Below are 23278 nucleotides of genomic sequence, written 5' to 3' on the forward strand. Positions count from 1 at the left end.
GTTATGTTTTATTTTATGTTTCTTTTCTTTTTTTTTGTGTAACGCTTTCAACACCTTGTAGAGTCCATGCCCCGACAAATTGATGCTTTTCTGAGGGCAAAAGGGGGCTGCAAATCAATATTAGGAAGGTATTCCTAAGGTTTTTTGTACACTGTGTATATCAGTCAATGTTCTGACTTTGACTTGTGTCTCTGCATTGCCTGTTCCTGTTACAGTGCAGTATAACAAGCCATTACACCATAAGATGTTTCAAGAGGCTGAGAGAGGGAAGTAGTAAACAAGGTCAATGCTGTGTACAACTGAAGTCTGTAACATTACCATCTGTCATTGTTTTGACTGGTTGGTGGTTGCTGGGTTTGCTGGTTGGTTTTGATTTACAGTTCGTCTAAGGACTATCTATGGACACATTCTAAAGATTTACACACATTAGATGAAGTATCAACCAACCTCAACAAATGAATATTATTTTATGACAAATTACTGTTCTTAAATAACTAAATGCCCTAATGTGTTCAGTTTATTCCCCCCATCGCAGCACCCCCAAACTACTTCCCGTGCCTATGTACCTCTGAAAGCGTCCCTTCACTCTTTCATTTCCGTCTTTGCTAAGGTCTCGGGACCCATCAGCACTACAAAGTCCTCTGTCTCCACCTAGAGAACAAAAGATGATTACAACTATCACAGGAATTACAAAATATGATAAAAATGTAATACTGTATAATGTTTTCTGATCTATGCTTGTTTGTATCTTCACTGCATTTAATAACCACGAGCTGAAGACATATTCACACATGATCAAATAATTTTAGTATACATATATCCCACCTTCCTTACTGTATAATGTTTTCTGATCTATGCTTGTTTGTATCTTCACTGCATTTAATAACCACGAGCTGAAGACATATTCACACATGATCAAATCATTTTAGTGGACAATTTTCTTTATAGAGTTTGCGGCGTATGCCAATACAAACATGTATCAAGATGTGTCGTGTTAATTTCCATATGTTTTGAATTAATTTGACCCTATCAATATTTGACATCACAAATATTTCAGTATTAGAATTACATATTCTGCGTCTTAGAAAACGTAGACCTGTTTTTTTTTTTATGCGGGAGTTGTTTGTCTAAGTTCTTTCCGGTTAGAAACTGAAAGTAAATTCGACAGCTTTTCTCTCTTTCTGTGGCTTCAGCCCAAGGTTTTCGACTTGCAAGTCAGCAGGAGAAATGGTAGGTTCATGTTTTTATTATTAAAGTCAGGTGTAAGATTCTTTGGGAGTCGATTCTTATTCAACGAAACATATATAATACAGGCCCGATTTTTCAACTTCTTTCTCCAAATAGGAAGGTGGGGAATCTTCAATGTCGCAGCCCATGCTAACGCAGCCTTTTGGCCACTAGAGGCCACGATCATTTTCAATGGTTAGGGCGTGGTGTCTAGAAGGGATACAGTTTATGTCAGAATTGACCAGGAGTGACTCTTTGTTAGAAGGTTAGGAGAAATTACACAACAGATTAGGATAATTAACGTAGTAGGTTACGATAATTAGGTTAAGGTTAGGAAAAGGCTCAGGGTTAACTAAGATTCAAAAAGACAAACAAGTTTGAAGTCAATTTGACATAAGATGTAATCCATCTAGCCATTGCCAGGATGGGGTAGATCGTGTCCAGCCAAGGCCAATACAATTTCCTAAAAGATGATGACAGAAAAAGACAGCGTAATAACCTAATTATATAATGACTATAATTATGCATATCAAGAGGGATAAACCTTTACTGGGTAACCTTGGCTATATTGCTGGGTTAAATATTTTATTTATAAATAATAATAAAAATAAGCAATGCTATTGTTCATAAACACTTTTTCTGCCTATAGTGCTTTTCACAATTGCATTCGGTGCAAAATGCTTTACAGAATATCATTATAATGTCATACATCCCCAGCACAGCAGGTCAACAGTTGTTCTACTCTGCTTTTGTGTTTAAACGTTTTAATATAATGCTATTTACTCTTCTTATTTACAGATTGATATGGGACCAGACCAGTCCTCTTCAGGATTCTGAGACCTCCTCTCTGAGAGTTATAATGAGTTATCATCAGATTGATATGGGACTAGACCAGTCCACTGCAGGATTGTGAGGTCTCCTCTCTGAGAGTTATAATGAGTTATCATCAGGGGGCTGAGGGTGGAGCCATCTATAAAGAAAGATGTAAGGATGGGTCACCATACAAGGATCTTGATGAGACCATGGACCCTGATATGAGGTGTGTGTGTGCTTGTTGAAAAGTTTAATATTATAATTTTGTAATAGATTAACATGAGGATTTTAACCATTAATTCCTCTCAAATATAATATATTCATCTGATTTCTATGAAAGATACTGAGTTACTGCATAGTAAGTTACATAGTAAACAGAAMWCTTTATTCCAGGGGAAACCTAGATCAGTTGCATAATTGAATACATTCAACTGAAATGTGTCTTTCACATTTAATCCAACCTCTCTGAATCATAGAGGTGTGGGGGGCTGCCTTAATCAACATCACGTCATTGGCGCCCGGGGAGCAGTTGTGGTTCAGGGGTTAACTGCCTTGCTCTAGGGCAGAACGGCAGATTTGTCCACCTTGCCGGCTCGGGATTCAAACCAACGCTTTTAACCGCTAGGCTACCTGCCGCCCCTATAATGACCCTAAGCATGATGGGATGTTTTAATTGCTTTAATTCTAATCATAAATGACTGTGTGGACAAATCAAGGGCCAGTGGTAGTTCAAATCAAATATAATTGTATTTGTTACATGCGCCGAATACAACTGGTATTACCAAGAAATGCTTGCTTACGAGCCCTTCCCAAGGATACAGAGCTTTAAAATTAATAATACAAATAAYGAAATGCTTTTATTAAAAATGATAATAAAATAAAACATTTAATAAAATAGTAACAATAGAATCAAATAAAATACACAAAAATGGAGCCTATATACAGGAAGTACCAGCAGGAATGTGGAGCTATATATAGGAAGTGCCAGATAAATGTGGAGCTATATATAGGAAGTGCCAGAAAAATGTGGAGCTATATACAGGAAGTACCAGATAAATGTGGAGCTATATACAGGAAGTACCAGATGAATGTGGAGCTATATACAGGAAGTGCCAGATAAATGTGGAGCTATATACGGAAGTACCAGATAAAGTGGAGCTCATATACAGATAAGCTAGTACCAAGATAAATGTGGAGCTAGCAGTGGGCAAAAAAGTATTTAGTCAGCCACCAATTGTTGCAAGTTCTCCCACTTAAAAAGATAGAGAGAGGCCTGTAATTTTCATCATAGGTACACTTTCAACTATGACAGACAAAATGAGAAAAAAAAATATCCAGAAAATCACATTTGAGGATTTTTAATGAATTTATTTGCAAATTATGGTGGAAAATAAGTATTTTGGTCACCTACAAACAAGCAAGATTTCTGGCTCTCACAGACCTGTAACTTCTTATTTAAGAGGCTCCTCTGTCCTCCACTCGTTACCTGTTATTAATGGCACCTGTATTTGAACTTGTTATCAGTATAAAAGACACCTGTCTACAACCTCAAACAGTCACACTCCAAACTCCACTATGGCCAAGACCAAAGAGCTGTCAAAGGACACCAGAAACAAAATTGTAGACCGCACCAGGCTGGAAGACTGAATCTGCAATAGGTAAGCAGCTTGGTTGAAGAAATCAACTGCTTGGGAGCAATTATTAGGAAATGGAAGACATACAAGACCACTGATATAATCTCCCTCGATCTGGGGCTCCACGCAAGATCTCACCCCGTGGGGTCAAAATGATCACAAGAACGGTGAGCAAAAATCCCAGAACCACACGGGGGGACCTAGTGAATGACCTGCAGAGAGCTGGGACCAAAGTAACAAAGCCTACCATCAGTAACACACTACGCCGCCAGGGACTCAAATCCTGCCAGGTGCCAGACGTGTCCCCCTGCTTAAGCCAGTACATGTCCAGGCCCGTCTGAAGTTTGCTAGAGAGCATTTGGATGATCCAGCAGAAGATTGGGAGAATGTCATATGGTCAGATGAAACCAAAAATAGAACTTTTGGGTAAAAAACTCAACTCGTCGTGTTTGGAGGAGACAAAGAATATGCTGAGTTGCATCCAAAGAACACCATACCTGCTGTGAAGCATGGGGGTGGAAACATCATGCTTTGGGGCTGTTTTTCTGCAAAGGGACCAGGACGACTGATCCGTGTAAAGGAACAGAATGAATGGGGCCATTGTATCGTGAGATTTTGAGTGAAAACCTCCTTCCATCAGCAAAGGGCATTGAAGATGAAACGTGGCTGGGTCCTTCAGCATGACAATGATCCCAACACACCGCCCGGGCAACGAAGGAGTGGCTTTCGTAAGAAGCATTTCAAGGTCCTGGAGTGGCCTAGCCAGGCTCCAGATCTCAACCCCATAGAAAATCTTTGGAGGGAGTTGAAAGTCTGTGTTGCCCAGCAACAGCCCCAAAACATCACTGCTCTAGAGGAGATCTGCATGGAGGAAATGGGCCAAAATACCAGCAACAGTGTGTGAAAACCTTGTGAAGACTTACAGAAAACGTTTTGACCTCTGTCATTGCCAACAAAGGGTATATAACAAAGTATTGAGAAACTTTTGTTATTGACAAATACTTATTTTCCACCATAATTTGCAAATAAATTCATTAAAAATCCTACAATGTGATTTTCTGGATTTTTTTTTTCTTAGATTTGTCTGTCATAGTTGAAGTGTACCTATGATGAAAATTACAGGCCTCTTTCATCGTTTTAAGTGGGAGAACTTGCACAATTGGTGGCTGACTAAATACTTTTTTGCCCCACTGTATATACAGGAAGTACCAGATACATGCTGGAGCTATATTACAGGAAGTACCAAATACCACCAGATCAATGTGCAGAGGTAAAGGTATTTGAGGTAGATACTTTTGTCATGTAGTGTATGTGGACACCTGCTCATGAACATTCTCATTCCAACAATCATGGACATTAATATGGAGTTGGTCCACACTTTGCTCGCTACAACAATCTCCACTCTTCTGGGAAGGCTTTCCACTAGATGTTGGAACATTGCTGCGTGGGACTTGCTTCCATTCAGCCACAAGAGCATTACTTATGAGGTCAGGCCACTGAGGTTGGCGATTAGGCCCTGGGCTGTAGTCAGCGTTTCCCAATTCATGCCAAAGGTGTCCAATGGGGTTGAGGTCAGGGCTTTGTGCAGGCCAGTCAAGTTCTTCCACACCAATCCCGACAAACCATTTCTGTATGGACCTCGTTTTGTGCACAGGGGGCATTGTCATGCTGAAACAGGAAAGGGCCTTCCCCAAACTGTTGCCACGAAGTTGGAAGCACAGAATCATCTAGAATGTCATTGTATACTGTAGGGTTAAGATTTCTCTTCACTAGAACTAAGGGGCCTAGCCCGAACCATGAAAAACAGCCCCAGACCATTTTTCCTCCTCCACCAAACTTTACAGTTGGCATTAGGCATTAGGGCAGGTAGCGTACTCCTGGCATCCACCAAACCCAGATATGTCTGTCAGACTGCCAGATGGTGGAGCGTGATTCATCACTCCAGAGAACGCGTTTCCACTGCTACAGAGTCCAATGGCGGCGAGCTTTACATCACTCCAGCTGACGCTTGGCATTGCGCATGGTGTTCTTAGGCTTGTGTGTGGCTGTCGGCCATGGAAATCCATTTCATGAAACTCCGGAAGAAGAGTTGTTGTGCTGACGTTGCTTCCAGGGGTAGTTTGGAACACGGTAGTGAGCGTTGCAAGCGAGGACCAACGATTTTTACATGCTACCCGCTTCAGCACTCGGTGGCCCCGTTCTGTGAGCTTGTTTGGCCTACCACTTTGCGGCTGAGCCGTTGTTGCTCCTAGACGTCTCCACTTCACAATAACAGCACTTACAGTTGACCAGGGTAGCTCTATAAGGGCAGATATTTGACGAACTGACTTGTTGGAAAGGTGGCATCCTATGACGGTGCCACGTTGAAAGAGCAGTCTCTTTCCTCTGGTTGTATATTTTAATGAACAGTAACCAATCAATGAATATCCCTATGTTTCAAGGAGGGGACCTTACAGCAAAATGAAGAGTCAGATTCTACGTTCTATGTTCTACCTGGAAAAGTCAATAAGTTCCTATAATGATTGTTAATTCATGTAGTTGGCTAGAAGAAGAGAAGCTAAAATTCACATTATGGTGRTTCAGATCATTATTATGTTGAAGAGAGGAATATAATACATTATTGTATTATTGGATTTTTCGGTTTGTTTAGTATTTACTGTTTTATTCTTTTTTTGTGTGTTTTGTGTGAAGGTCTTATACTACTAGGGGCCCTCCAGAGAGAGCAGAGTCTATTTCCTCTGGCATATCAATGAAGAGTGGCGAATCCATGGATTTCCCTCATAATTTCAAAGGAGCAGACTCTCTACGAAACAAAGGGTGAGATTCTGATGTGCACCTAGCTGTAAATACAGGCCTATGTTGTAATAATGCTAACCTCGTAAAATAAAATATATGTGACTTAATGTAAAGCAAAAATACACATCATGATAACGGATAGTTATCAGAAAGTTTTGGGCTCCGGGGGGGATCTAGGGCACTGCATCTCAGTGCTAGAGGCGTCACTACAGACACCCTGGTTCGATTCCAGACTGTATCAAAACCGGCCGTGATTGGATGTCCCATATGGCGGCGCACAATTGGCCCAGCATCGTCCGGCATTGGCCGGTGTAAAAATAAGAATTTGTTCTTAACTGACTTGTTATGATCAGGTTACTATGTGTTATATTATCAGGCCATTATGTGTTAAACTGAATGGGTCAGGTTCTTGTGATCAATGTATTTAATAACTGTTATTTCCAATTCCCATCCAGGCCAGGAGAGGTACCTTGTGATATCTGCTCTGAGGTCCAAGCTGTGAAGTCCTGTCTGACCTGCAGTGTGTCCTACTGTGAGACCCACATCAGACAGCACTATACAGTACCTAAACTACAGAAACACACACTTGTGGATGTGACTGGAGACCTGGAGGAGAGACTCTGTCAACATGACTACAGTTCTCTGGAGGTGTTCTGCAGGACAGACCAGATGCTGATCTGTAGTCAGTGTGCAGAGACAAACCACAAAGGACATGATATGATCTCYCATGAGAAAAAGAAAGCTGGAAGACAGGTAACTACTGGTTTGTTTTCATTCTCTTCATTGCCTGATGTACAGTATTTGCTGGATAAATAAGTGTTCAAGAGAAAAATAACATGTTTCAGAAAAAGGATTGACTTTTTCTTTGGTTTTCACAGCCTAAGAGTTGTTATGGCGACCAACACACAATGCTGTCCTCAGATGATGGTAGGTATGGAACACAGAATAAACTGACTCAAACAATATTTTTAAATTTAAATCTACATTTAAGAGGATACATGTAGTAAGATATAAATTGTTGTCCCTTAACTGCTGGGATGAATAATACACTTTGTGTTTGTAATTTTATTGTCAATAAAGTCTGTTTTTCTCTCTCATTATTCCTTCACCAGTGCTGCCCCCTCCTRGTGASATCCAGKTCCTGTYGSTGACATCAGACTCTGTGTCTCTGMGCTGGAGTTCTCCTCAGGGGGTTAAAGGATCYCACAAGTTCAGGGTCACCTGGGAATGTGATGGAGAAACAAGCTCATCAAGAGTGAAAGGCGGGTATCATCTTAAAATAAGCAGTCTCAAACCTGGTGAAAAGTACCAGTTCAGTGTGGCCACAGAGGGAGAAGATGGAARACAAAGCAGATGGGTCTCTGCATCTGTATTCATAGGTAAAGAGTTTGGTTTTAGTCATATTTTATTGACATACTTTGTTGTTTTTTATGGATCTTGTTAAAACATGATTTTTGTTCCAGTGGTCCCACCCAGAGACTTAAAGGTAAACCATTTGAAATATACCTCCTTCACTCTCAGCTGGACAAAGACTGAAGGGATGGAGAAAATCCCACAGCGCTTCCTCATATCCTACTGCAGCCCAGGAACAGACCTCAACACAGAGAATACTAAAGACTGCCACAACACATTCTCAAACCTGCAACCTGGTACTGAGTACACTGTCAGCATCTCAACTGTGCTGAAGAATGGGGAACASAGTGAACCAGTCTCTACAACCATCTGCACTAGTAAGAGATCTACCTCAACTTGTTACAGCTCATCTCTTTACCAGTAACCAGAACAGACATTATGTTACATTACAAATCAACTTCTGTTTTTAACTTATTTCTTCCCAAATCAAAAGCAATTACAGACATGTTTATCCCTGGCCTTATTCTACTTTTCCTCCTGTAGTATATTTCTGGAGTTAAACTGTAACCCTGACAATACTGTATTTTCCCTTAGTACTTCCTGCTCCAGACCAGCTGACTGTTGACTCAGTGGACACCACATCAGCTGCTGTTAGCTGGAGCCAGCCGCCAGGATTGAACCAAACCCAACATCATTATCAGATCTCCTACCAGTGTCCAGGGACAGAACCACACATCACTACCACATCTTCACACAGCATCACGATCTCAGACCTGAAACCTGCTACTGAATACTCAGTCACTGTCTGCACTGTGCTGGAAAATGGAAAGAAAAGTGAACAGGTGTCAACATCCCTCACCACAGGTAAGAAAGTAAAATTAATACTAATACTTAAATATTAGTTATCAAATTGACTAATGTAAATGAACTAATCATAATGGATGTGTCAACATGGGACGTGACGGTCCAGTATCTTCCCTGATGAGAAATATTTGATGGTGAATTCCCCAGATCTCATAATGGTGATTGGTGCTGAAATCTGTTTTTATCGTGTCTGAATTCATGCTTGATTCTATTCCTGTGAGTCGTCATGTCAAGGAGTTGATCTGCCTCTGATTTCTTTAACTTTATCAGTAGTACAGTATTAAAACACTTGTTATTGTGGAGAGGATTTAGAATTACAATTTTTTTTTCATTTTTTTTTTGGGGGCATAGCGGTTACAATTTAGAACCTGTACAGCACTGTTACTAAATGTATACAGCAKAAATTATTCATTTCTTATTACATTCAGGATGGATTAAAATGTACAGAATGGTTAGCTTGAGGAAAACGGGGTAGGGTCATGCTTTTTCAATTTCAGCCAAGGCAAGGGTTTAATTTTTTTCAAATCTAGTCCAGGGGAGGGTTATGTAATTTGTAATTGATTACAGTTCAATATTTCTCAGTCTTTTAGAATTAGTTGCTTATTATGCTATATATAAATGTGTGCCCGATTCCACCCCTCATCTCTGATTCTCCGCTGGGTGTGCAATATCAAGTACGCCTATAGGCTTTTTAGTGTGGTCTCAATCAAATGATCAATAGCCTACAGGCTATAAGCTATGAAGTGCATGCTCAGAGAAGCACAGAGCAAAGTTCTATTTCTAACATAGCGGCTGGGATGGTGTAAATAAAACTAAGCTGCACTACACACTTCGATGGATATCTAACCCCCGTGACCTGCCTAACCAGCTGCTGTGCTGTGTGTTAGTAGGCCTATGGTGGCAGTTCAAGAGGAGAGTCAAAGGCATCTTCTGATTTATTTTATTTTATTAGACCTAGTCCCCCCCAAAAAAACTATTTTGCGTGCGGTCTAGCCTATAGCCTATGTTCTGTTCAGTTTGAGGAGGAGAGCGCAAAGATCAGGAGAATCAAAGGTCAACTTTGATAGCTTGCTACTACTACAATACATTTTATTGAAAAAAATATGTTTTTTGCCCATGATGTATTTATCAGAGTTACTGACCTCCCAATAAGCCAGAATCTAGTAACTTACATTGTGGTCCTGAAATATAATTCATTTCAATGTCTTCATTTTAAGATTAAGATTTTGAAGAAAATAAAACCATATGATTATATAAATCACTGAAGCTGGAGACTTATATCTCCCTCACTAACTTTAAGCATCAGCTGTCAGAGCAGCTTACTGATCACTGTACCTGTACACGGCCCATCTGTAAATAGCCCACCCAACTACCTCATCCCCATATTGTTATTTATTTTTTGCTCTTTTGCACCCCAGTATCTCTACTTGCACRTCATCATCTGCACATCTATCACTCCAGTGTTAATGCTAAATTGTAATTATTTCGCCACTATGGCCTTTCTATTGCCTTACCTCCCTAATCTTATTACATTTGCACACACTGTACATAGATTGTTCTATTGTGTTATGACTGTACATTTGTTTATCCTATGTGTAACTCTGCGTTGTTTTTTGTCGCACTGCTTTGCTTTATCTTGGCCAGGTCGCAGTTGTAAATGAGAACTTGTTCTCAACTGGCCTACCTGGTTAAATAAAGGTGAAATAATTGTTTTATAAAAAATAAAGTGATCTATAAGAGTGCTTTGGGCCGTGATGCTTTATGCTAGAAGCAAGCTGTAAAATACCCGGGAAAGATATGACTCCAAGACATATGGGGATATCATTGTTTGGTTTCTTTGACATTCATTCACTAAAACAATAATGTGCCTGTTCTACTTTTGAAAAATTATTAGCATGAGCTTTTTGAGTTTTTCCAACCTGAGGTATTTGTATGTATAATATACTTTGCTTTAAGTGTTTCACAAACAATGTTATATTAAATGAAAACAACTTACAGCATCTAAAAAATTGGTTAGATATAACTTAATTTGATAATTTACAGATTTTTTTTTGTAAATTGGATCTACTTCATTCGTCTGATTAGTTACTTACGGTAATCCGGTTCAGAAAATATTTTTAAATTAGGTTCCTATAACTTCAAATTGCTATTACAAATATACAAAACACGCTATTGCTGTAACGTCTCGTCAGAAGGCATGGACCAAAACGCAGCGTGGTAAGTGTTCATAATTCTTTATTACTCAAAAACACTCAAACAAAATGAAAAAACAAAACAGTTCTGTCAGGTGCAGACACTATACAGAAAACAACTACCCAAAAAACACAGGTGGGGAAAAAGGCTGCCTAAGTATGATTCCCAATCAGAGACAACGATAGACAGCTGCCTCTGATTGGGAACCACACTCGGCCAAAAGCAAAGAAATAGAAAACATAGAAATAAAGAAACTAGAATGCCCACCCTAGTCACATTGCACTTAAACTTAACTAATTGCAATTAGTTAAGTTTAAGTGCAATGTGTTTCTGCAAAAGAAAACAACTGGCCAAATAATTACTTTTCAGTGGTAATGTCAACAAAAGGGACATTTCATAACTTTTCAACCTCATTTGTCCTCTAGCAGCTTCCCAACGTCAACATATGTGAAAACGTCATGTTTTATAGTAAACAAGATGAGTGTTTTTAATGAAACTGATGTTACAATAATGTTCATCATGCGATTTTAAACAAATATGAGCAGGCTAAGTTAGGCCCAATACCAACTCATCACCCAAACCAGAGACTCTGCACTTGTGGAGAACTGAGAAGATTTGACAGTTGTTATTAATCTGATAATAACTCCTCCTTGCCTTTCTAGTTGGTAGTTACGCCATATTGTGTATAATCAATCATCGTAGTTACGCCATATTGTGTATAATCAATCATCAATCAAATCCTCTCAGATCTTCACAAGTGCGTAGGGTTTAGGGGATGATTTAGGATTGGCCCTTTGTAACTTTTACTGCCCATTTGGTTAAAGAACCTCCTCAAGGACAACAGTCTTGGCTTGTATTGGTCCAGCTTCTCCATGAAGGTGGGATGAAAGCAGATGGTTCTGATCCTTCTGATAATTCACCCAAATTACTAAATGATAAATATATCCTGAATAAGGTTGAATAGTATTGTTAGGCACCACTATTACCCTTCTGCAGGAAACAACCTATTTGCAAACTCAAAAGGCTGTCCAGTCTTTTAGTTCAAGTAAACTTTGTATTTAACATAAAACTTTTTATTAAGCATTGAACTCTTTTATGCTGCGCAAAACATTTGAAAGATTCAAGTAGGGCTGATTGAAAACAATGCAAACTGACGTGACAGAAATATCAGCAAACAGTAAAAACCAAACATCACATCTGATTAAAGTCTTAGGCAAACGCACCTTCAAAATTGTACACTTGCCATTTAGGCCAGGATCTCCACCTCAAAGGTATATTTCAGTTCTTTGGGGTAGCTTAGTTAGTGTTATGGGAAGAACATCTGCTTTCCCCATTAACAGGACTCTTTACAACATGATTCAACTTTGTTGCTCCTTGTTTTAGCAAGGTGCTGTAGCAAAAACGTACCATGAAATATATGCACCCGATCGATGGCTTACCAAAGCAGAACACACTGAGTTGACTAGAGAAATACCAGTGAAAACTAAACACTGAACAGCATACTGATACAGTCTATGATTTGAGTCTTCGGTTGCCTAGGTAAAAGCTGCACCTTCAACGTTATATTCTTGCCATTTAGGCCAGCGTTTCCCAACCACCAGAGTTTACTATTGGTCCTTGGCATATCAAAAAACAAGCACATGGGGTTGGGTAGATGGTTTTGGGAACCCCCGATTTAGGTGAGTAACTTGGTCCTCAGAGTTTGGACCTTGTGGGAGGTGTTCAATGTATCTATTTCCAAGAAGACTTTCTGGAACATCTCAAAAGGTGTATATCAGTTGTTTGGGGGAGCTTAGGTTTAAGCAATAGATAAGGCCCATAAGCAAGATACATGCCTGTGCAACACTAGGAATACCTGCCAGGACCTTGGCTCCTTCAATACAGATCCCATGCTCTGGATCCCAATACTGAACCCTCCCCACGAACACCTTCAGCATATGCTGAGCAAAGTCGTCTTGGATTATGTAGTCGTCAGCATCCTGTAAAAAAACAAAGTAAATGTACATAGACAAGGTCAACTAGATCCACAAAATCAAGCTGTGCGACTTGAGGGAGAGAAGGGAGGGAGAGAGAGAAGAGGGACATAGAAATAGAAAATAAAAAACCTTGTATTCCTTGATAAGGCCCTCGACCCTTTCTCCGAGGTATATGATCAGGCCACAGATTACCCAGTCTCTTCTTTTCTCTATGGTGTTGCACTGTCATGCGGGAATAAAAATGGTTGTATTTAMTACAGGCAACTAAATAAATGTCACCAAATATAATTATTGACGGTATTGTGAATGTCTCTTGAGTGCATACTGTGGTGGTAATTCTAAATGATCAAATGAGGAGAGACAAACGTTTCACACAAGTCAGAGTTATACTTAAACTAAATATTTATTAATATCTTGTTAACAAGGGAGCAGGTCAATGCAACACACCTAGAGGGTGAATCGATTGAGTGCTCAAATAATGCAGAAACTTAAAGGGTTTATATAGAAACACAAAACTGCTCAGTCATGGGTTCAGCCCCTCCCTGGCAAATAATCATCATCAATCTTTACATTGATTATTTACCATTATAATTTTAGTGTAATTTTACCTGAGTATGCTGGAACAGAGCTGGTCATGTCTTTGAAGCCACTCACAAGAGGGCTCTGCACGACATCTTGTCTTCTATTTTAGGGCGGCAGGTAGCCTAGCGGTTAGAGCGTTGGGCCAGTAACCGAAAGTTCGCTGCTTTGAATACCCGAGCCGACAAGGTGAAAAGCCTGTCGGTGTCCTTGATCAAGGCACTTAACCCTAATTTGCTCCAGGGCCTGACCCTGTAGGTAGGCCGTCATTGTAAAAAAGAATTTGTTCTTAACTGACTTGCCAAGTTAAATAAAGGTAAAAAAAAWAWATATATATATATATATATGTGAGAAGGCCATTTTTTCACTCACACTTTTGCCTTGTTTTTCTACTTTGCTGAGTAGCTCTACTGCTCCTTCTCTAGTAGCTGTCTCACCAAGGGGCCTCTGCCTTCTGCTTTTTTACGTTCTTGAACTGAGTTCTTTTGTCTGTTGGTTTTCTCTTCATAGAGTTCACATCCAGCTCTGGGAATCTGATTACTCTCAGTTTTGCTCTGTAATTGCCCATTTTCTACTTCAGGCTGCATTGCCAGTCGTACAGGCCTGAGAAGGACACAGGCTCCTTAAGGCACGGGTGCTTTTGTACCAAGGCTTCTGCAACTTGGCATATAAGTAGACTTGAAGGATAGGCTGTAAACTAGAATATACTTTCAGACAGTCTCTCCAGGATGTCGGATTTCACACCCGGACTGTTGAGTAGTGTTCCATCCTTTCTGTATGCTTCATTTGCTGCCTCAAGAACAAATTCTGCGTTGGAAGCAAAGCGAGGAATTTCAAACTGAGATGGCCAAGGATGTAAACGTTGGGATGAGGTACTCTCTGGAGACGACAATATCACAGTGTCATGGGACCCAGAGGAGCAGGTGTCATCCGATRGCATGGTAGAGCTAGTGTCCAAAACTTCTTGTACATTCAGACTAAAAACTGTGGAGGGGGTGGGGGGTCAAGGTACACCACTTTGATGTTGTCTTTGTCCTTAATGTCATCAGTATCCGTCAAGGAGAAAAGCTGATCTCCAAATTCACTGTCCATGTACTGTAGACTAACATCCCTTTGAAGCTGAAATGTCTCTCGCACAATTGAGCTAAGTTTGGCAACGGTAGCAGGTATTCCAGATGGCAATACATGCTTCCGAATATCAGGGTTCTCCAACATGACCCGTAGTCCGGCAGAGATTTCTCTTGTATAAAGAAAAAAACTGTGTAACAAGAATAAAAGGCATGTTAGTTATCATATTGTAAGTAAAGTTCTGTACAAATGTGACTCTTCAGGGTGACCATGGACTTTGGCCTAACAGTGTATGTTGCTATTGGGTAGATGTCTGCCAATTCCTTTTGCTCAAGGACTTTAACCTTCTCTATGGATTCCGGTTGAAAACCCCTAAGGTGCTCATTRTACCAAGCATTCTGACACTTGACAATAAAAGCAAGTTTGCCATGAACAATGATCTTTATGAGTATTTCTACAAAGTCCRGTAGTCCTCCAGTGGACCCGTGGGTCAAGATTATTCCRACAGAGTAAATGGTACCATTGCAGGAAWTWKTKTTTCTCATCTGGAAATAKTCTTTGCACCACTTCTTTTATGTCGTTCTTAAACCATTCTAAAGCCACTGKGGACAGATTTGTGACAGAGAGGGCAGGTTTGACAACATCTRTGCCATACAGAKAGTTGATGCTTAGCTGCAACAGACAGTAAAATGTTTCAAAAGCTTTTGGTCTGTCTAACAATTTGCTTTAAAAMAATGTGTTTAGTTTGGAAGCGCATAGTCCACAAAGCTATAAGCGGTCCAAATGCCTTTATCAGTTGTGGGTAATGTTCAATGAAAATATGCTTCGGGATAAGTCTTTCCTGGGGGAAAATGTTCAAGAATCTATGCCTGTGCTCAGATATCTTTTTGTCAAGGTACCAAATAGTCTCTTCTGTGTGAAGTGGGGCAACCACAAGTTCAATAATATCTTTGAGGTCCAATATTATATGCAGTGATGGTTCACCAACGSGTATTTTTGTTCCTATTATGAATGGAAGCAGACGACATAAGCCCCAGTTTTCATGAACGTTTTCTCCAAAGCTCCTTCAAGTTGAAGAGTTCAATGTAACTGTTTGTGGGCAGTCAGTTTTATCACTCCACTTATATGGGAACTGTTTGATTATATTGTTATGTTCCAACAGAGTCAAATATGTATTCTTGATTAAAACATTTAAGCACAATGCCAACTTCAGAGGCAAGACTCCCTCAAAAAAGCCAGGAAGCACATCTGCTGGATAGCCAGACAACATGTGAAAATATTTCAGTTTTTCAGTTAACGCACACTGCTTTTTCACACCATAATAATGTGTTAAAGTGGGATTTCACAAAGCTGTTGAACATGTTCAGAATGTTGCYGTTTTGTTCTGGGTTGAAATGCTCCAGTTCTTCCTTCCTTTACCTGGAGCTCAGAAAGCTCCCCCAAACAGAACCTGCAGATATATGATGCACTAAAACTTTCCACAAATCCACCAATGGAGTGGGCTCCAAGTTGTTCTGCTGTCATGCTAAAAACAGTGCCCTTAAGGATCTTTCCCAGCACAGGAATAAAAAAATTCTTCCTCCTCTAATTGTGCATGGTTATTTAAAAGTGGCTCTAGCACCTTTCCATGTCCATATTTCTTCACATCAACAGCCTTGCAGAGAATGGCTAACTAAATAGATGTCAGTGTAGACCTAAACTGAGGGCACGTTCGCCAACACTTAAGAGACTGCAGTGATTTTGTTACTTGAGGGTACTCCCGTGTTTTGAAGGAACAAAAGCAATGTTCATAGAGACAAGGCAGTGATTGACTGTGTCCATGCCTCWGTCTAYAGCGCTTCAGAAGWTCAGTTTGTTTGGATGAGACAAAGTGGCAGGTCTTCCATCTCATATGAGACAAAGTGGCAGGTCTTCCATCTCATATGAGACAAAGTGGCAGGTCTTACATCCCAGGGGGAAGGAAATGCTGACTGTCAGTATGGGGCATACTACTATATAAAAAAAAAAAACTGCCTAAGCAGTTTTTACAATAATGTATTGTGTAAAAGACTAAGATACCTTGTTAATGTTGCTAGCCCTAAAATTAACTACAGTGACAGACATTGACATTATCTGAATTCACCCACATACCTTAAAATAAATTTAGGATAACATGGATAGATGGAAGTTAAGCAAGCATTTCGCTACACCAGCAATAACATCTGCTAACCACTTGAATGTGACCAATAACATTTGATTTGATTTGTTAACAGCAACATCCTTGAATGGGTCATCACCTGGTGAAGAAATGTTTTGATTAAAATCAATTAGGACCAACAACAAAAAATCTTGGTCGACCGAATGTCRKCTGTTCTTTCGACCAATGGATTCGACCAATGGATTGAAATATTTTAATAAAMTCAACTACATGCATTGAGCTTATGGAGGGCGCCAGAGATCTAGATAACCGCAAGAAAAAAACCTGACCCAACTGTTCTTCTGMCGGCTTTTTCAGATTCTGMCAWTACTCTTYTGAAGTTGCCAGTAATAGGCTACACCAGGACTCTGCAACCTTTCTCATGTGGAATGCCAATTTATATTACCATTTCTACCGATCTGAGTGCCAGTTAGGCTTTTCAAATACACATGTTCATGAAACAGTTTMATTTAATTTATAATAAAGTCTACATAGCTCAAAGTCATGTGGTYAATCAAAATTGTATCCAAATCTAAATTAAAACCTARAAAAGTAACTTCTATTGCCATTGCCAACTATGTAAAAATAGCCTACATAAAGCCAACAAATAAAAACATTGCAGCCTGCAGGTAGAAAATATCCTGATAAAAATAAATATCCTGTAAATCACATTGGCTACMCATGRCTGGWCTRCTACRAACTTGAACCATTKTATCMACTAATAACTTGGGTTTGGTCTGAAGCTTGGCCTAGCTAATTTGTATAAAATATTCTGGGCCCTCAGAGTTTCCGGTGAACTCGGGAAAGACACAGCTGTAGGCTRTTTGCGCAAGGGATAAGAAGCAGTGTTTGACTTAAGCAGGAGTTGAGTACCAGCACCTCAAATGTTCTACTGCTTGAGCTCCTGTTCCTCTTATAGAATAWTAGCTCAAAAGTATTGTAGCGCTTCTGCACCTAACTATAAACAGTACCCGCACGAACCTATTTCAGTCTAAGTCAAGCACTGCTAAGAAGTAATCAGGTAGGCCTATCTTATGACGTTTCCACTGGATCAGAGCATAACATTTTTATGTTTCAAGCTGAGTGGTTATCGAAAGGGAGAGAGCTGGAAAGATGTTTCACAKACAATAAGGAACTATTGTAATTCTAGATGGATGTAAAAACAGACTTCGTTTGCTTGCTGTTTGAGGTGAAGAAAACAKTACTTTGAAAAGCTCCACAGGCCATTAGTGGTGGTCCCCAAATGAGCACATTTATATACCTACATTAACGCGCAGCCCAGGTAGCCTATAGCCTTCTTCTATGCGTGCGGGTCCTAACTCAACATTGACAGGARCGCTTCAAACACAAGACAATGACTAAATTGACAAAACTGGTCAGTTGAATAAATAAACCATAAACTTGTTTCTCACAAGTGTAGTGTAGGTTGTGCACTCAGCAAACAATGTGTCCACTYYGACAATGATAACAAGAARACTGGAATAATATTGAATGCATTAACAGAAATTAYCATAASCAAAGTAACAAACATTGTAGATRTGAAATGATAGRAATTAACGGTAAATGTACTAYTRCCGAWATAGGTAATGGGGTATTGATATAGACYAACAATCAAACGSAAACAATTCACGCAATTAAGTTATTAAACAATGAATGTGCACTAATTGGCAGAAGAGAGCCCATTCTGGTTAGAGAAGGGCCCTTGTGTATCTGGGTGCATGGTCAATCYGACTTCTGCATTGGTGATGCAGCATTTAAGGTGACTGATAGGTGATACAGCCTCAGCAGGTYGGGGCATTCATACTTCTTGCATGTCGTGGAGCAGTGCAGAGCTGTTGTCAAGGTAGTGAGTTTGTGTTTTCTACAGGAAAAGTACCGCCCCCACCTACAGCGCAATCATGTCAATGCAAAGTTATACAGAGCCCTCTGCATTGTTASMAAATGGYGATGCGGTACAGAGCTCGATTTGGCCTCTGCATGCCTCTGGGACTCCGCAATTGCGTCACAGCCTCCATATGGAACCTCCAACCATATTTCGGATCAAGCATAAATTGGCTTTTAGTCTAGGCCTCCGCAATGTATTAGTTCATGGAGATGGGGCAAATAAATATATATACAGTACCAGTTAACAGTTTGGACACAAATACTCATTCCAGAGTTTTTCTTTATTTTTACWWTTTTCTAMATTGTAGAATAATAGTGAAGACATMAAAACTATGAAATAACAYAAGGAATCACGTAGACACCAAAAAAGTGTTAAACAAATMCAAATATATTTTTGATTTTAGATTCTTCAAAGTAGCCACCCTTTGCCTTGATRACAGTTTTGCACACTCTTAGCATTCTATCAACCAGCTTCACCTGGAATTCTACACATATACAGGSCATTTCCAATTTCAATAAAATAGTAATGTTTGAATTATAGTTTATTTGGACTGCACCGCAATGACTTGGCTTTAGGTGGAAAGAYGGTAGCTCATTTGTCAACATTCACATATAGTTTGGTCCTTACCTACACTWACCTGCTGTACTTGTGGATTGAGAGCTTGATTTAGTCAGCATTTTTCCCAGACTTTGTCGTTGGCGCTTGTCCACCGTCCAACCTCAAGTTCCACACAAATTTATGTCCAGACAAGATATGAGACAGATGCAGCATGTAGATCTTACATAAATGTCTTAGGTTGTTGGTTATATTCACAAATAATAGTTTATATTTTGGAGTATATTGTATCACATTTACATTTTAGAATATCATGCTTTTTGAACACACAAATTAAGTGCTCTATTGAAATATTGAAATAAAACCAGTAACCTGCATTTTTGGGTGAAAATTATAGATGTTTTGGAGTAATATTTACTAAGCCCCTGAATAATTTTTTACAGTGTAGGCTGAGCTACAACCTATAGCTGAGGAGACAAACTCTAGACTTTGCTTGGGAAGTAGTCAATTATGCCACTATTAATTGATTAAGCTATTCTCTTTCTGTATAATAGATGATCTTTAAACCCAGACAGCTTTTAGGGAAACACTTATGACCTACTTATGTTGGGTTAAGCAATTGAAGAAGAGTAGCCAGCAGTTAAAGCTTACAGTTTTCTCTGTCGGTCGGCCTACTCTGTCTGGGGTGGAAAGGTAGTACTAACTTTGGAAAGTACCATGCTGATATTCCTTCCTAATGACGTCTCAGATTGAATGATTTGCAAACAGGGACAGTTTCATTGCAAATGAGACGCACTGATTTGGCATTGGAGAAATAGTATAAGATGAACACAGGCCTATCTCTCTGTCTATTCTTAGCATGTCAATTCTGTACCTTGTGTGGTATTAAAAAAGATTCAGCTAATATGTAAAATGATGTAGAATTGCATGGAACTTTTATAAAAGGCCATTTTTTTCTCTGACCTGCAGTTATGATGATAGAATTATGCAATGCTTTTACTATAAAGGAGATATTTCCACCCCTACTCTTATCCATGGTGGTCTGTGAACCAACAACCTTCTGGCCTGCAGCCCTGTGTGATGTCATATTTCCTGCATTGCCATGTAATGCTTACAGGATGAAGAACAGTTTCTAAAACTGCATATATGGCGCTCTGGTCAGTCCAATAACTGAGGGTAAACGGTACACATGTTTTCTCCTATCTACTTAATTATTATTTTGGGTATATTGGGGGGTCACATTTTCTTCAAGCGTACAGGCAGGGTTTAGGTAAAATATATTTTGCTGAAGGGAGGGCCATCCATTTTCATATCGGAGGTCAGATTTTCTCCATTTAACCCTTATTATCAATAACGTTCACTCTCTTACAAATCCAACTTCTGTTGTGTTCTGTTTTGAGCTTTATTCTTCCCACATCAAAAGGAATCTCAAGCTGGCATTTCTACTTTTCGACTACTCTTCTTCTACTTTTCCTCCTGTAGTATATTTCTGGAGTTAAACTGTAGCCCTGACAATAATGTATTTTCCCTTAGTACTTCCTGCTCCAGACCAACTGAATGTTGACTCAGTGGACACCACATCAGCTACTGTTAGCTGGAGCCAGCCACCAGGATTGGACCAAACCCAACATCATTACCAGATCTCCTACCACTGTACCGGGACAGAACCACACATCACTGTCAAATCTTCACACAGCGTCACTCTCTCTGACCTGAAACCTGCTACTGAATACTCAGTCACTGTCTGCACTGTGCTGGAAAATGAGAAGCAAAGTCAACTGGTGCTAACAACCCTCACCACAGGTAAGGAAGTAAAATACTTAAGTATTAAGTCAGGTGTTATCAAAATGACTCACATGTAAATACACAAATCATAATGGATGTCAGCATGGGATGTGAAGGTACAGTATTTTCCCTGATAAGAAATATGTGTGACCGACCGACCGGCTCGATTCAGTCCTATGTAGCAACATTTAAAATTGTGTTTTTTTACATTTGATAAAAGTAGAGACTCAGGGCTAGAAAACAGTATATCATACACTACAGTTGAGGAACAATGGGAAAGTAATTCTGCTTTGAAAGTTGATAAACTTGTAACCTCACTTTTGAGAAAATGGCCTTTGAATCATTTGGTACCTACTGGAGAGCTCTTCTTTGTCTACACCCATTCAGCATCGGTCACACCCTCTTAAGCTTTAGCCCCAACCATCTCTTTAAGGTTTTATCCGAGCGTTCTGTCCTAACAACAGCACCCAAGATAACTGGCTAATGTTGGCAAGCTTGCTAGCTACTTCCAGACACAATTGAGAGAACAGCTCACTCTGACCATTTTACTCCCCCTAGCAGAGCTGGTTAGACTGTTTTTATGTTATCCAGAGCATTGGTGACTGCAAATGTGCTGCTGGCAACAATTACATTTAAAAGAAATTGCCAACGTTTACTGACAACGGCCATTTTCAACGGGTGTTGAGCGTTCGTATATTCTTCAGTTATTCTGCAATCTGGCACACTCAGACGAGAGTGCTCTGAAATCGGAGTAGATAGCCAGAGTGAATTTACGTCTATCAGCTACGTCTATCAACAGCTGTCATGTCGCAGTGACATCATGAACATTCTATTGAAATGGATACTTGCATAGTGGAGTTTTTTGTTAAGACATGTAGCTAGCTAGATAAACAATGAACCATAATCCCAACTCATGACCTTACTACCCTGCATCAATCTGCAGGTAGCTAACCAACCAGGTTCAATGTTAGCTAGCTAACATTATGCTATAACTAGCAAAGCAAATGCCTCTGAGATACGAATAATATTACTACACAGATCATACACGTAATGTTAGCCAGCGAGACAGCCAGCTAACATTAGCTAGCTAGCTAACAGTACACTTTAACTTGAAATGAAAACAACTTTCAGACAAAATTGGAAATGTATACTTTCTGAAAATGTAGCTAGCTAGACTACCTTACCTGTATACACGGATGGACGCTTCTCCCTCTGTCGCGGATGCCATGGTTGCCCTTAGTTTGAAGATGTAATCCAGACAGATGTTTTCTCCATCTCCTTAGCTATCATACTCGAATTCCACTGATTTCAAAACTCGGTCCTCCAGAAAGTGGAGATCAACACTTATGCAGTTCTACTATGCAATATATATTTTTTTAAAGCTGCGTTAGACAGGATTACCTACACATACTGACCAGCTGAAATAGACAAAAGTATAGACAACATGGCTGACCAATCCGAACTAATCTCTCGGCATGTCCAGCCCCCTCATTATCTCAGCCAATCATAGCTAGTGGGAAGGTTAGCTAGTGGGAACTTTTTCTGTGGCTAAACCAAGCTCATAATTTAACAGTTTTAAACCAAGCTCATAATTTAACAGTTTTAAATCAGGCTCATAATTTAACAGTTTTATTAGTATTTGCAGATGGCATACACGTTTGTTATTAAGTCACATGAAAGTTTACATGTTCTAGAAGGCATTTCTGCCAAAAAACACATTTTAATAAAAAAGAGGTTCTGTTCTAATGGCTCTCCTGTGAAGTAGTGACACGCTACATAGGCCTAGTTTCCTGAAACGAGTCACATATGATGGTGAATTCCCCAGATCTCATCAGGGGGGGACATAATATTATTATAAATATTTTCTTTTTCCAGTCGGATAAACACTTCAAACAGCCTACCTGACCGCTCTGAGGCGTCCACATGTTCCTAAAGCACACCGTTAACTCGTTTTGTATCACAGTCCAATGATAAAACTGTGGGGGACAAAAATGCAATTTCAGAATGTGGGGAGAACTTCCCCAGGTAAAGATGCATCCTGGATCTCATCATGCTGTTTGGTGCTTAAATCAATAAACAATTTTTATAATATCTGAATTCTTGCTTTCTTCCATTCCTGTGAGTAATTATGTCAAGGAGTTGATCTGCCTCTGCTTGCTTTAACTTTATCAGTAGTACAGTGTTAAACACTTTGTTATTGTGGAAAGTTTTCATAATCACAGCATTCTTTTCATTCATATATATTTTTTTGGGCATGGCTTCAACAATTTAGCAGAGACACAGCACCGTTGCTCCACATTTTGCTGCCTTAAAATTGTATCTCAAAAAGGGAATAAATATTTTTTTACACAACCTGCTAATAATAAAAACAAAG

The 23278-nt window shown here is 39.6% G+C and overlaps 2 protein-coding genes across 2 annotated transcripts in view; both read left to right on the forward strand.

Moving 5' to 3' along the window:
• The window catches only part of LOC111958495 (interferon-induced very large GTPase 1-like), a 149903-nt gene that overhangs the window by 2010 nt on the left and 124615 nt on the right, over positions 1-23278 (forward strand). Inside the window, exons 2-5 of the mRNA XM_024134812.2 lie at positions 2026-2266; positions 6381-6491; positions 6926-7223; positions 7349-7397. Coding sequence (XP_023990580.2) covers positions 2163-2266; positions 6381-6491; positions 6926-7223; positions 7349-7397 — 562 coding nt within the window. The 5' untranslated portion in view covers positions 2026-2162. The remainder of the gene's footprint in view (positions 1-2025; positions 2267-6380; positions 6492-6925; positions 7224-7348; positions 7398-23278) is intronic.
• The window catches only part of LOC139023676 (interferon-induced very large GTPase 1-like), a 209864-nt gene continuing 194175 nt past the window's right edge, over positions 7590-23278 (forward strand). Inside the window, exons 1-4 of the mRNA XM_070437239.1 lie at positions 7590-7849; positions 7934-8200; positions 8418-8687; positions 20653-20922. Coding sequence (XP_070293340.1) covers positions 8011-8200; positions 8418-8687; positions 20653-20922 — 730 coding nt within the window. The 5' untranslated portion in view covers positions 7590-7849; positions 7934-8010. The remainder of the gene's footprint in view (positions 7850-7933; positions 8201-8417; positions 8688-20652; positions 20923-23278) is intronic.

This window comes from Salvelinus sp. IW2-2015, linkage group LG34 (genome assembly GCF_002910315.2).
Source record: "Salvelinus sp. IW2-2015 linkage group LG34, ASM291031v2, whole genome shotgun sequence".
NCBI lineage: Eukaryota > Metazoa > Chordata > Actinopteri > Salmoniformes > Salmonidae > Salvelinus > Salvelinus sp. IW2-2015.